This window comes from Leuciscus leuciscus (assembly GCF_965113295.1).
Source record: "Leuciscus leuciscus genome assembly, chromosome: 10".
Lineage (NCBI taxonomy): Eukaryota > Metazoa > Chordata > Actinopteri > Cypriniformes > Leuciscidae > Leuciscus > Leuciscus leuciscus.
In genome coordinates, this window is record NC_138734.1 from 756,335 (window position 1) to 772,073 (window position 15,739).

The window sequence follows — 15,739 nt, forward strand, 5'->3', positions numbered from 1 at the left end:
AATCAGTATAATCAAACACAGCTGGACTCAAATGAAGGTGTAGAACCATCTCAAGGATGATCAGAAGAAATGGACAGCACCTGAGTTAAATATATGAGTGTCACAGCAAAGAGTTGCTGCACCCCTACATTCCCAGCCGCTCTCTCAGGTCAGCTGACCAGCTGCTCCTGACAGTGCCTAGAACTAGGCTAAAACTCAGAGGAGAAAGAGCTTTTGCTGTTGCAGCTCCAAAACGATGGAATGTATTGCCACTACACATCAGACAAGCCTCCTCACTGTTTCATTTTAAATCTCTGCTTAAAACCCATCTTTTTACTCTGGCTTTTAATACCAGGTAATCGTGATTAATGTGATTTAAATGTGTTGTGTGGGCAGTGCATTTTATTTATTTGATTTGATTTTACTTATATAATTTCATGTTGTTTTATCTTATTCTATTACTTTTATCTTATTGTGTTTATCTTTTTATCTGTTTTTATTGTGTTTTTATTGTTGTGGTGTACAGCACTTTGGAAACCTTGTGTTTATTTAAATTGTGCTATATAAATAAAGCGGATTGGATTGGATTGAAAGTAAGGCTTGAGTAAATTCACATGGCACATGCAGGTTTTCCTTTTACGATCTGGAGTCTTAACCAAATAGTTACTCACCAACTTTCCGATCAATGGTACATGGACCACTATATTGAGCCTGCAACGCAGAACCCAGTGTTGGTAAGAGCACAAGCACTTGGTCTCCTGAACAAAACACACAATGTTTAGCCTTTCGATCATACCAAGTCTTCATCTTCTCCTGAGCTGCTTTCAAATTTTCTTTGGCCAGTCACAGGCTCAACTAAGCCTGAAACGAAAGTTAGACACATAGTCCAAGAGGTTAGTAGGAGTAGAATGCTCAACATCTAACCATTTCTCCTTTACTAGTTTCAAGGGCCCCCTCACAGTATGGCCAAACACAAGTTCAGCTGGACTGAAACCACACACTGAAACTGGAACCACCTCTCTAACTGCGAAGAGGAGTAGTGGAATGCCACCATCCCAGTCTCTCTAAAACTCTTTGCAGTAGGTCTTCAGCATAGTCTTGAGAGTTTGATGGAATCTCTCAAGTGCACTTTGAGGCTCTGGATGATACGCAGATGAAATGTTATGGTGAATAGACATCTGCTTTAACACCTGGGAGAAAAGGCGAGACATAAAATTAGACCCTTGATCAGACAGAACAACTCTTGGTAGTCCAAACACTGTGAAAAACTTAATAAGGGCTTTGGAAATGGCAGGGGCTGTGACCTTGCGCAAAGGGACAGCTTCAGGAAATCTTGTGGCGGCACACATAATTGTGATAAGATATTGATTACCTGATTTGGTACGGGGAAGAGGTCCAACACAATCAATCAAAACATGTTCAAATGGCTCTCCAATGGCAGGAATAGGATAGAATGGAGCTGCAGGAATAGACTGGTTAGGTTTGCCTACAACCTGACAAACATGACTTGATCTACAATACTGAGCCACGTCTGACCTCACCCCAGGCCAGAAAAAATGCCTTAACACACGATCCAAAGTTTTCCTGACACCCAAGTGACCAGACAGACAATGATCATGGGCGAGATACAATATGTCAGATCGATAAACTTCTGGAACCACCACTTGAAACACACTACTCCAGTCATCCTCGCGTGATATTTTTGGATCTGTCCACTTTCACATCAAAACACAATCACTAACAAAATAGCCAGAAGCAACATTTGATAGTACTTCATCGGACACTACATATTCAAACATGGGTGACAAAGTGGGGTCTTGTTTTTGCTAGTATTAACTGTTCACGAGATGGAAACATCTTTCCACCCCCTGCCAAGTTCATGTCACCTTGGGCCATGAAAGTATCATAAAGTGGAATCACAGATTGACCATTGGAAGATTTGTCTTCAACATGCCTCTTAGCCGACATTGCACGAGTAGTTGCACAAACAGGAAAAGTTTCTGGAAATACCAATTCAAGTTCATCTGGACCATCTGACTTGAGGACAGTAGAGGTTACTTCAGGGACAGCTAGCACTTTCCCACCAGCTAAATCATTCCCTAGAATAAAGGACACACCATCTGTGGGAATCTGGGAACAAAATGCCACAATAACATCACCAGAGATTACATCTGATTGGAGATTAATGCTATTTAAAGGCATGGACAAAAATCGTCCACCAAAACCTTTGACAATTACCTCTGAACCTTGAGCTGACTTTTCATTGAAGGACAAGACATAATGTAAATCACAGATTGAAAAGCTCCAGTATCTCTCCAGATCTTGATATCTTGCCTGTGTTCAGAGTCAGAAGACAGACACACAAAACCATCAATCAAAAATGATGATGTGCCAGCTAACTCACCTTTCTTGCATGAAACATTAGCGACTGAAGATGCCAGAGGAAGGCTTGACACAGGGCTTACAAATGCTACAGTCTTTGCGGATTTCTGTTTCTTACTTAGAAAAGTACAATCTGTGATAAGATGGTCTGGTCTCTTACAGTAAAAACAAGCCCTTTCTGAAATCAAACCATCAGATATTTTATTGGCAGGTGATGAGGCAAAGGGCACAGACTTTACAAACCGAGACCTATTGTGCTTAATCTGGTCCTGAAACTCAGCCTGTTTGTCACCAAAATGTACCTTATGGGTTAAGACAAACTCATCTGCCAAGATTGCAGCTTGTTCTAAAGTCACTGCCTTCTGCTGACACTACATCAGGCAGACAATTTTTAAATTCTTCAAGCAAAATGAGTTGTCTAAGATGTTCCTTACTTTCCACCTTCTGAGATGCACACCACCGATCAAACAGATTCTCCTTCTGTTTTGCAAACTCAACATAAATGTTGTGGTACAACTTCGAAAGCACTGGCGGTAATCTTCAGGAACCAGCTCATCAGAAATAGCACTCTTCTCAAGGCTTAGAGCGGAATAAGCTTCCTGAGCTTAAAACTTTGTAAAAGCAAAGTCCACACAGTTCTAGGCCACTTTGATGTGGTTGCCACACGTTCAAAATGAGAAAAATATCTCTCAACATCTTTTTCAGAAAAAGGAGGTGCTAACTTAATATGTCTACCAACATCAAATGGAGAAACCACCTCTTGGAGTTAAAGCCTTTAATTCCAACTCTTTAAGAAACCGTTCAAGATGCATTTGTTTCTCTCTTAATTTTCTATTCTTCTCCCTAGCCTCTTGTTCACTCTCTCTTAATTTTCTATGACCCTCTAGCGGTTTCTCCTGGAAAGCTAGCTCTCTGAGCCTAAGCTCAATTGCAGCTTCAGACAAAGGAGCAGTCATGGATTGTGGGGGAACCTGCTTAACTTTCAAAATACCATTGTCAATCAAAACACTTCTAATGATTTCCTTCACACTATCCTTCAGTCGCTTCTCACTACTTGTGATGGGAATATCATAATGAGAGGACAACTGCAAAAGTTTAACCTTTGTGAAAAACTCAAGTAACTCTTCTGAAGGTTCCTTTAGGAAGTCTTCTAAAGAAGCCATTACTAATCTCAACACTAACTACACTTTAGTAACACTACTTCCTACATAGAAGTTCAGCCGACACAACAGGTCCAATAGCACACAGCTACAAAAAAGGACAAAAGCAAAAATGCTCTCAAACAAAGCTTTTAAAGCTTTAAACGGAAGTAGAGCTAACCCAAACACAGAAGATTACTCACCCCAAGCAATCACGAATATCTAAAGGCAATACTGGACATTAGTCTACACTAAAGTCCACAAAGGAACTTCACACAAACACTGCTAACACACTAAAGTTAGGATCATGGACCAAATAAACACAAAAGTGCCTCAAAAATGTTTAACTCACCTAACTTAAGTATTCCTCTTTCACTTCCATCAAAAAAGTGAGCATAGTTGCTGAGCTCCAACACAATACAAAACACATGAGATACACCCAGATACCTGCCTAACACTTCTAAGTCCTATCTATCTTCTGAGGTGTACCGGGCACGAGGCGACTTTAAAAGCAAAAGCTCAGCAACTGTGGGTCATATAATCAATGGTCACAGTTCTGCAATGCTTACCCCCGACAGAGAACACGTCTCCACCCAGAATAACCTCTGTGTGTGTGAGTATGAATGTGTGTGTGTTTACTCTTACCACTGGTTTGACTGTACTCAGGTCTGGTGGAAGTGGTACAGGATGCAGTGACTCTGGCAACGATCCATCAGGAATGGGGTTTATCCGGAGCGCTGAGAGAAGACACCTTAGAGAAGTGGTTCCACATGAGGAACAAGACTAAAGAGGACTACGAGAAGGTGACAGATCAGTTCTATAGCAAAACTAACCTGTTTATTTCTGCAATCAGTATTTTCAGTTTGAATGTGAAAATAAGTGTAAATACTTGCGATAGTCTAGTCAAGTCAAGTCATCTTCATTTATATAGCGCTTTTAACAATGTAGATTGTTTCAAAGCAGCTTTACAGAGATAAACGTATAATATATGGTATTGTTTTTTTGGCTTTATAGCGGTTCTTTAGTAAAGTTATTTCCAGCTAAGGTTAGTTATGATTGATTCGCTTCCGTCGCAACAATCATTTGTTATTAAATTAGGGGCCGCTAAGACGACACCATTCTCTCTACATAGACTTTAAACGCGAACCTGTGAGAAACGCTGATGGTGTTCACATGCGCATTAAGAATTGGTTCTATAGTTATGTGCGTTTGAATATATGTACGCAGGTTTGTAATTCCCTACAAACCGATACTGACGTTGTTTCAAGAGTATCGCTGCTCACGTAAAATATTGATACCAAATGTTTTAACTTGTAATTTTCTTACTGTGAATATTAATGCGCAAAATAAACTAAGTGGGGAAAAATGAACGTACAGCTGTCATTCAGACAGCGAGAGCAGAACACACACACACACACACACACACACACACACACACACACACACACACACACACACACACACACACACACACACACACACACACACACACACACACACACACACACACACACACACACACACACTCACACTCACACTCTCTCTCACACACACACTCACACTGTCCTTCCCTCAGGCTGTGCTGAACTTCCTCCACTCGTGTGCCGGCTGGTGTGTTGTCACGTTTGTTCTGGGTATCTGTGATCGTCACAACGACAACATCATGATCAAACACAGCGGCCACATGTTCCACATCGACTTTGGGAAGATCATGGGAAACGCGCAGAAGTTTGGCAGCATCAAGAGGTGAGTTTTTTTTCTCTTGTCTCATAGTCTTTGAATAATAAAAAGGAAACCCTTGTAAAAGAAGCGTGTGTTTGTGAATGCAGAGACCGAACGCCCTTCATCTTCACGCCGGAGATGCAGCGCTTTATCACAGGTGGCGGCGAGAACCCTCAGCGCTTCCATCGGTTCGTGGAGCTGTGCTGTAACGCTTACAACAGCCTGCGCGCGCACACACCACTGCTGCTCAGCCTCCTGCAGCCGGTGAGAGACACACACACACGCACACACGCACATGCACACGACAGCTTCACTTCACTGACTCCTTCTGTTATCTGACGGTCTGTGTGTGTGTGTGTGTGTGTGTGTGTGTGTGTAGATGCTGGCGGCCGGAATGCCTGATATGAAGGATGTCCGGGATCTTCAGTATGTTCACAATAACCTGCGGCCACACGACTCTGAGCTCGAGGCCACTTCATATTTCACCCGGTCAGCAGAGATCAGAGAATACTGGAACTAATGTAGTGAAATAAGTAAGAGATAATGTACATCGGGCTGGTTGTTATCTCAGAATAAACCCGACAGGGTGATCAGGATCAGGTCTTCATCAGCCTGAAGGGGGTTTATTCTGAGATAACACACACTCACACACACACACACACACACACACACACACACACACACACACACACACACACACACACACACACACACACACACACACACACTCACACACTCACACACACACACACACACCTGAAGGGGTTTATTCTGAGATAACAACCGGCTCAATGTACATTATCCGCTTATTACACGGATACTTGCCACATCAGTAAATAATCAGACACAAAATATTGATCTGAGTTGAAATATTTTATTAGGTGTTTAAACGCAAAGCTTCCACGGAGAGAGCAGTTTCAGCGGCGAGATCAAACTAGACGGATATTTAAAGATACGGTATACAGTCATACCACTTATTACACAGCATTTCACTACATAAATAATTATGGGGATCAGAGATATTGATTTCAGATTAAACTGTTTGAAATCGTTTACATTGAAATCGTACCTGTTTGTGTCTTATATAATTGCTGCTGCAATTTTTACTCTTGCCTTGACATCAGAGTCTCTTTCCCAAGTAGCTAACCTGTCCAAGTTGTTTTGAAGGGTTCTACTGGGCCATGTTAATTCTAAGTAAGGCAATGCATTTTTATGTTCTGACAAAAGCCCATCAAACCATGCGCGAACTAGAGGACCATTATCATCTAGCACCTTCTATGAAGTGTCAGCAATTCCGCTGTAAGCTGCAGCGGTCTGGCAAAATCTTTCGGTGTACTCACAAACAGTTTCACCCTTCTTCTGTACACATCTAGTGATATTTGACCCGTCAACTTTTGGTCCAACAATGTTTTTTAACACTTTCAAAACACCTTCTCTCAAATCGCCTTTACAGGCATGTTGTAGTTCAGAAGTAACAGCAGACATCAGCTGTGTGACTTCTGCCAACGACATGTCACAGAGATGCATTTTACTGATCAATGCTCTTCTAAATTCAGAAAAATGTGTGCGGACTGAGGGTAAGCTCTGGGATAGTCTCTCTACATCTTTAGGACCTAAAGCTGTGTTTACTGCTTGTATGGGGGTTACAGATGGAACTGGATCAACCCCTTTTCCCCTATTCTGAGCCTTTTGTCTTGCTCCACACACTTCAACTGCATTTACATCTTTCATCAATCCAGCATTGACATTGTCCTCTATTCTATCAAAAGACTGTAAATCAGGATAGCTTTCATCTGACTGTTGGTCTTCTGAGTCACATTTGGATGAGGCCTTATGTCCCACCCTTTTCTTGAGACAGGACACTTGAGTGTGCAATTGTTTGTTCTGTTCTTTTAACTTAGCAATACACTGAGCTTGTTCTTGTGCAATGGATAAGCTAAATTCTCTGTGACAACAGATAATGGCTTTCACATTGTTCTTGCGAATACTTGCTCCTAGTATCTTTTTACAATCTTCAATTGACCATACTTTGTCTGGATGAATGCCAAATATCTTGGTCAAATTCAATTTGACAGACTCGTCACTATGGAGTCCATGCGTTCTCCTAACAAAGACTTGAATTCACTGTCTGTCCATAAAGGTGTAGCTAGTCCAGCTTTCTCAGTTGTGGGAATCAGCCTAGCATTCCTTCTAACCATTTTGTGAGTTTCTTTGTTACCACACAAACAAAACTAAAACTGTATCTGATCAACAGAAGGTACACTTGTAAACTTTCCAATTTACCAACACTTAACACTTAACTTCCCTGCCAACAAGAACAGAGGATAAACAAAATATTAGCAATTTACGCTAATCTTCCCTGCCTGAAACAGAGGATAAACCAAAATATTAGCACGTAAAGCTAATCCTTCTCTGCCTAAAGCAAAGGATACAAAATATTAGCACATGATGCTAACCGTCCCTGATAAAGCAGAGGATAAATCTTCACTAACTTTACAGAGGATAAAACTTCTCTAGCAAGAGGATAAAACAATATTAACATGTAATGCTAATCTTCCCTGCCTGGCAGAGTACATCTTTCATCTCTAAAAGCAAACTTTTTAGAGGATATCTTTAGTTAACCAAACTCTACAGCTGTTTGTTAACTACTTCTCTGAACGGCGCAGAGGATATCAAACTTGTATCTTTGAATGGAGTGAAACTCACCAAATCTTTTGTGGTTGTCTTGAAGTTTCAAGATTCAGTCTTTGAGCTTGAAGTTCTTTGTTGAGTTTCCTTTTTCTCCATCCGGGTCACGGGGGCAAATTGTTGGAGACTTTTATTCCTTCATCGAAGCAGAAACCAAGAGACTTGAGATGGATTTTATAAGCAGAAGAGATTTATTCTTCCATGTCTGTAGTTCATCAAGTCTGTAGTTCATCATCATCAAGTCTAATCTAAAGAAAGTTGCCTTGCACTTTTATATACATTTAGGGGGAGGGATTTACATTGAGGTTGAACAAAGCATGTAAATTAAGTATACAGGTTAAGGAACCGCCCTAGACTCCAGCGTGTTACCAGTCTCAATCCAATCAGCATAACTATTCAAACGCATATATGCTAATCCAATCAGCCTGACTAGATTGCCCATACATTAACATTTTCATAGAGACAAAAGCACAGCTGTACATTGAGCTTAATGGTCAGGAAATGCATAAAGACAAAGGGTGAGGGTGAGAGTCGTCTCAGCAATTAGAGAACAGGACTGGCAGGAATATCTTGATATAATCATCATAACTGAATCTTAAAATGCTTACTTCAATGTACTCAACTTTTACTGTTGCAACCTAAATTAAACATTTGTTTAATACATTTGTAATACAACAGTGTCACACATGTGAGTTTATAGGGCCTTAAATATGAATTTAGCAGAAGGAGAGTTTGCGGTATGTGGATTTTTCATGTTTATTTTAAATATCTGATCATGATTTCAGTAGATATTTACACATCTGTAAGAGCATGTTCTCTTCTCACACCACAATTTCAATCCTGTGCAAAAAAGGGGCCTTCAACACAATTATCCCACTGCCTTTTGAGTGTTTGTGGAGGTTCTACTTTTTTAGGACTAGATTTTATTTTCTGTTTCAGAAAGATTAAGGAGAGCATGGAGAGTTTCCCTGTGAAGTTAAACTTCCTGATCCACAATATGGTGCAGTTTTCCTCTGGCAGACGTTCGGAGCCGCTGGCTGACAGCCGGATCTCCAACACATCCAACATCCAGCAGGCCGTGATCCAGAAATACAGCGGCAGCGGCAAAGATGTGGTGAGATTCCTTCAGGAAGACCTTCAAGAAGAGGATTGAATGAAGAGTGGATGAAAAGAACTTCAGTGAAGAGTATTCAACTGTGCTGTTAATCTTTTGAACTAAAAATAAGATTATCTCAGATAAGGCAGTCATACTTCAGTTTATGGTTGCGTAATCTTGGTTTATAATGACAAGTATACAGAAAAGTCAAAGTATATTTGGGCAGTACATTTTTTTTTTCACACACATTGTCTTCTTTCAGGTCCTTCAGCATGTTTTACATACTATCTCATTAACGTACATGTTCAAATATAGAGTAACATTGTTAGTTTAACTAATGTAGATAATGTTTACAAATGAAACGGTAACACTTTACAATAGGGTTCATTAGTTAACATTAGTTAGCATGAATAATAATAAACTGCATGTTTACAGCATTTATTAATCTTTGTTAATGTTAATGTCAACATTTACTTATACTTTATTAAAATCTTGGTCACATTAGTTAATGCACTGTGAACTAACATGAACAAACAATGAACAGCTTTATTTGTATTAAGTAACATTAACAAAAAATAATAAATACTGTAACAAATGTATTGTTCATGGTGTGACCGCAATGCTTCTTCTCTGTCAGACGTACGAGCTGAAGCTGACCATTGAGGACGGTTTCGTCATCAGTCACAAGAGCTTTGCTCAGTTCGAGACGCTCCACAAGCTGCTTCAGAAGCACTTCATCGAGTCCACACTGCCCAAGTAAGATACTGTTTAACCCTCTGGGGACTGAGGTGTTTTTGGGGTCCTTGAGATGTTCTGACATGCCCTGACATTTGTGCTTTTTTCAGTTGCTTATAAACATATTAATGGCAAAGGTGTAATTACACTCTATTTAGCACAAACAGGGCTACCATAATATGTGAGCAACATGCATGTACATGTTTGTATTTTTGAGAGAATAATGTTTATGCATGGTTATTGAAAAAACTAAAAACTAAAGTTTCTGAAATAAGGCCACAAAACACATACTAAATATGTGACAATAAGACTTTTGACTAATGGATGTCATTGCCTAGAGTTTTTTCTTCAAAATGATGTGAAAATCATCCTGCCCTTATCATTCACATAACACAATACATTGATTTAAATCTTGTAAAACACTTTTTGTTTGTAAAGGCAATATGCGCAAGGGGCGTCAACCATTCAACAGCATCATGCATATGTAGTGGTTCACACCTGAGGAGACACTGGGGCCCGCATACTTAATGAGCCATTCATTCAGGTGTGTCACCTATAGCCACAAGAAAGAATGCAAGAGCAATATATATATAATATATATATATATATATATATATATATATTCTACCAAATTGGTTCACAGTTGGAAGCATGTCATATATATATATTTTTTTTTCACAAATTGTGCTTGCAAATTGTATAATATCCAAGGAAAACATGTCTAGTAATTGTGCAGTTAATTAATTCTCATACTGTATTTTCAGTTTTGGAATATGTATCCTCTCCCCAAATTTGTCAATAATAAAACACAATAAAAATTATTTAAAGAAAAGGCTTATATTTACCTTTTAAAATTTGTTTACATCTACCTTGTAAATATATTTTTTTTTATTAAAAAGGTTACAATTACAACAACAATTGAAGGGTAATCTTTCTTTGTAAAAACTAAAGTATACATTTTATCATACATATTTCAAAGTTAAGGATTCATTACTTCGAATATAGCCTACATTGACAAAACATACTATATTTAACATATTAGCAAAAATTGGCAAACAAAAGCTTATTTGAGGTGGCAGATATTTTACAGTAAAAATGTGTAATCTATCCAAAACTAATCAACGAAATGTCTTTCATTTGTCTGTAACATAGGTCTTTCGTTTTTATTATAAGGAATATAAATGTTAATTTGCAGTTTAATACGTTGCTTATACAAATACATTTTATTTCAACATATTTCAGTCGATTTTTACTGAGTATAGCAAAATAGTTTGCTAAAAGCAGATCATTCATTCACACACAGAAACGCAATTCAAATTTAAACTGTCTTTTTGCGAGTTGTGGTAAACAGCGCATCTCTGCGTTCATTCATTCACACAGAAACGCGATTTACTTGAGAATGAAAAAAAACTTACTACAGTATTCCATCCATTGCTCCTCGAAATACCAGCACTTCTGAGGTACGTTTTCCATTATTATTATTCCTCACAGCGCTGCGAGACGGTGTAGACAAGTACACTTATCTGAATAAACTTGATGTGTTTTCTCGAGCTGATATGTGGGCGTTCACAGTTTGTATGGGATCGTCTCAGTCATTTGCGTTTGAATAGCGCGCGCTCTCCGTGGGCGGGGCAGATTAAAACGTAATGAGCTGAGATAAGCTCGACTGGAATCGCTCTCTTTTAATACAGATTTCACAAGATGAGAATATTTGTTTTTTATATAAATTACTTCATTTAAAAGAAGAGAATTCAAGCTTCATGCCTGTGTGTCTGTATGCCTGTTTGACTGAGTATTCGCTCAGTTATTGTTCATTTTCGGACGCGTTTCAGAATGGACTTCACTGGCAGAGAGAAGGCAGAACTCGCTTCGTGTTTATTTTTCTTTATTTGGCAAAAAGCACAACACTTTGTTTTTATTGTGAGTATACACAAAAATAATACACATTTAACAGAATCGATTGATGTAAGAAACTCCTATGGAAAATCAAAGTCAACAGAGAATTTATGAGTTTATTTTACACTGATAAAAAAAAAGCGAGCTGGTATCGCCGGCGATACCGCCGACCTCAGGGGGTTAAACAGCCGGCCGAGGAGGTGAGTGAGTGCGGTGAGTGAGTGATTTCAGTGAGTTCAGTCGGTGAGTGAGTGCAGTGAGTGAGGGCAGTGAGTGAGGGCAGTGAGTTCAGTCAGTGAGTGTAGTGAGTGAGTTAAGTCGATGAGTGAGTGTGAGTGCATTGAGTGAGTTCAGTCGGTGAGTGAGGGCAGTGGGTGAGTTCAGTCAGTCAGTCAGTCAGTGAGTGAGTTCAGTCAGTGAGTGAGTTCAGTCGGTGAGTGAGGGCAGTGGGTGAGTTCAGTCAGTGAGTGCAGTGAGGTGAGTGTGAGTGAGTTCAGTCGGTGAGTAAATGTGAGTGCAGTGAGTGAGAGTGAGTGAGTGCAGTCAGTGAGTGAGTGTGAATGCAGTGAGTGAGTGAGCGAGGTCAGTGAGTGAGTGAGTCAGTCAGTGCTGTTCTTTCACAGCCAGCCTGATGAGGAAAGTGTGAGTGTGTGTGAGTGAGAGCCACACTGATCCTGATCCACTGTTCTCCTGCTTCCAGGTTCCCCAGCTGGTTCCACATGTCCTTCACGGCAAGCAGGAGGATGGTTTTGCTGAACCGGTACCTGAAGGAGCTGTTCTCCGGGCCCTGCAGAGGAGTAAGCATGACTGAGCCGCTTCCCAGAGTTCACTGCACTATCACTGATGTTTCCCAGAGTTCACTGCACTATCACTGATGTTTCCCAGAGTTCACTGATGTTTCCCAGAGTTCACTGCACTATCACTGATGTTTCCCAGAGTTCACTACACTATCACTGATGTTTCCCAGAGTTCACTGCACGATCACTGACGTTTCCCAGAGTTCACTGCACTATCACCGATGTTTCCCAGAGTTCACTGCACCATCACTGAGGTTTCCCAGAGTTCACTGCACCATCACTGATGTTTCCCAGAGTTCACTGCACCATCACTGATGTTTCCCAGAGTTCACTGCACGATCACTGATGTTTCCCAGAGTTCACTGCACTATCACTGATGTTTCCCAGAGTTCACTGCACGATCACTGATGTTTCCCAGAGTTCACTGCACTATCACTGATGTTTCCCAGAGTTCACTGCATGATCACTGATGTTTCCCAGAGTTCACTGCACGATCACTGATGTTTCCCAGAGTTCACTACACTATCACTGATGTTTCCCAGAGTTCACTGCACGATCACTGACGTTTCCCAGAGTTCACTGCACCATCACTGATGTTTCCCAGAGTTCACTGCACCATCACTGAGGTTTCCCAGAGTTCACTGCACCATCACTGATGTTTCCCAGAGTTCACTGCACCATCACTGATGTTTCCCAGAGTTCACTGCACGATCACTGATGTTTCCCAGAGTTCACTGCACTATCACTGATGTTTCCCAGAGTTCACTGCACGATCACTGATGTTTCCCAGAGTTCACTGCACCATCACTGATGTTTCCCAGAGTTCACTGCACGATCACTGATGTTTCCCAGAGTTCACTGCACGATCACTGATGTTTCCCAGAGTTCACTGCACCATCACTGATGTTTCCCAGAGTTCACTGATGTTTCCCAGAGTTCACTGATGTTTCCCAGAGTTCACTGCACCATCACTGATGTTTCCCAGAGTTCACTGATGTTTCCCAGAGTTCACTGCACCATCACTGATGTTTCCCAGAGTTCGCTGATGTTTCCCAGAGTTCACTGATGTTTCCCAGAGTTCACTGCACCATCACTGATGTTTCCCAGAGTTCACTGATGTTTCCCAGAGTTCACTGCACCATCACTGATGTTTCCCAGAGTTCACTGCACCATCACTGATGTTTCCCAGAGTTCACTGATGTTTCCCAGAGTTCACTGCACCATCACTGATGTTTCCCAGAGTTCACTGATGTTTCCCAGAGTTCACTGCACCATCACTGATGTTTCCCAGAGTTCACTGCACCATCACTGATGTTTCCCAGAGTTCACTGATGTTTCCTTGCACCTGATGTTTCACTGTGTTTATTACAGAACGAGTACGTCTGCAGTCTGTTCCTGGATGGACCGAATGCCGCCGGCAAATCAGGTGACTTTCCATCGGTGACGTTTACATATCGGTGACGTTTAGGGACGTTTAAAACTTTGGAGCTGCCGTGTAAATGTCAGGACTCGCATGAAGAGGATACTAAATCAGAGCTATAATAGTCACAGCGCCGTCAGTTTCATGATCTCAGTTATCACACACATCTGTTGTCGCCTGGCTTTGACTTGTTTAGGGATTCATTCATGTATTTTATTCCCAAACTAGTGATATTTTGAAGGTTTAAATGGATTAGAATTTCCAAGCGTTTTATCTCATAACTCATATTTTAACATGAGTTATTTCTTCTGCAATATTCCTGCAGTTCTGCATCAGTCATCGGCTCCTTGTTTCTGTTTGTTTCAGAACCAGATGCTCATCTCCGGCCACAGATTCAGCTCTACCTGTCTTATAAAGATTTTAAACTATCTGTCATGATAAAGCACTTGAAAAATATTGTGAGTCATTTTTCAACCCTTCTTGATTTGAAAATCATTATTTGACATGACAAGTTTAATGTGTTCACTTAACTAACTCACTCACACTACCGACCGAGTCTCTTCTGCTCACCAAGGCTGCATTTATTTGATTAATTATATTTCACAACATTGCTGTTTTTATTGTATTTTTAGTTTACACTAGACGAACATCCAACTAAAACACTCTATGAACGATGTATAAATAATGTTTTTGTGCTAACGTTCTGAGAACAATATTGAAGACCAGATGATATTACCGTTACTGGAAGAGCGTTTTTTCATAACGCTGCGAGAACATTCGCTGGCTGGTGTGTTTTGAAGCAGATCTCTGTGTGTGTGTGTGTGTGTGTGTGTGTGTGTGTGTGTGTCTCAGAGGTTGTCTAACGGTTCGTGTCCGGATGCGTATGTGGTCACGCGACTGAGACCCGATCCATACGACCAGAGCAAGAGGAAGACTAAAGCGGTCCGCAGCAACGACAATCCCACATTCAATGAACTGGTGAGAGAGAACCTCTTCACTTGTACCTTGTGAAGTGCTTGTTTTCAACAGCAGTGGATCTGAGCGTGAGATCTGCTGTTTTCTCTCAGATCGAGTACAGGAATGTGCTGAAGCTCCACGGCCGTGTGCTGGAGGTCACGGTGAAGAGCAGAAAGGCTTTCGTTGCTGCCACAAATGTGGTTCTGGGAGAGAGAGTTCTGGACCAGGAGAAGTGGTTTCCTCTGGGCTTCTCTGCGGTTTAAAGACCAGCTTTACTCCAGCGCTCACTGAACATGAAGCTTAAAGTTTCACAGAACCATCAGCTGTTTATATGATCTCTACGATTCTGGTAGAGATCATATAATATGAAGGAGAGATGGCGATCAGTATTAATAAAACTCATCGGATGGAGTTTTTTGCCACTGTCTCCCTGGTCTCGCTGCTCATAAAGAGACGTTAAAGCTGTACTTTAAACTAGTGTACATCTAATTCACTGTATTCTAGAGCTGCTTTGTTGTACTTGAAGTTGTATTAGAAACCACTGATTCTTCACTCACTGATTTTACTGTAAAGCTGTTTTGAAGGAATTTGTATTGTATGAAGTGCTAAATTAATAAAAGTAAAACTTGATAAATATATATGGCAATTAAGAACTCTTTAGTCATAAAGAATGTTGAGCAGTTTCTGAACAAAGGAACAGCAAGAGCTGGTTTTCCAGAACTCAACATCGTGTCGGCCCAGTAGATCCGGCCCAGATCTGGTACATGTGGAATACCGGATCTGGTATTGGCACTGTTGCTGTCTGGGTAGTTTTACTGAATAAACACTGATGGTTTTTATGTCGTAACTGCTGAACAGAACACACACACACAGTGCTTTTTCCTTTTATTCATGCTTTGCAAACATAAAAATGGTCTTGTCTACTCAT

The 15,739-nt window shown here is 40.7% G+C and overlaps 1 protein-coding gene across 6 annotated transcripts in view; it reads left to right on the top strand.

Moving 5' to 3' along the window:
• pik3c2g (phosphatidylinositol-4-phosphate 3-kinase catalytic subunit type 2 gamma) overlaps positions 1 to 15,447 on the top strand; it is an 81,098-nt gene extending 65,651 nt beyond the window's left edge. The window contains exons 22-32 of one of the 6 annotated variants that reach the window (XM_082181622.1): positions 4,167 to 4,303; positions 5,077 to 5,246; positions 5,330 to 5,486; positions 5,602 to 5,711; positions 8,850 to 9,024; positions 9,644 to 9,762; positions 12,338 to 12,434; positions 13,806 to 13,860; positions 14,221 to 14,312; positions 14,707 to 14,832; positions 14,922 to 15,447. In XM_082181622.1, the coding sequence (XP_082037748.1) occupies positions 4,167 to 4,303; positions 5,077 to 5,246; positions 5,330 to 5,486; positions 5,602 to 5,711; positions 8,850 to 9,024; positions 9,644 to 9,762; positions 12,338 to 12,434; positions 13,806 to 13,860; positions 14,221 to 14,312; positions 14,707 to 14,832; positions 14,922 to 15,074 (1,391 nt within the window). In that variant the 3' untranslated portion in view covers positions 15,075 to 15,447. Of the gene's footprint in view, positions 1 to 4,166; positions 4,304 to 5,076; positions 5,247 to 5,329; positions 5,487 to 5,601; positions 5,756 to 6,103; positions 6,180 to 8,849; positions 9,097 to 9,643; positions 9,763 to 12,337; positions 12,514 to 12,544; positions 12,566 to 13,805; positions 13,861 to 14,220; positions 14,313 to 14,706; positions 14,833 to 14,921 lie in introns of those variants that run through there. The other 5 variants (XM_082181623.1, XR_014209147.1, XM_082181624.1 and 2 more) reach the window with 5 other exon arrangements.
• Positions 15,448 to 15,739: the final 292 nt, after the last annotated feature.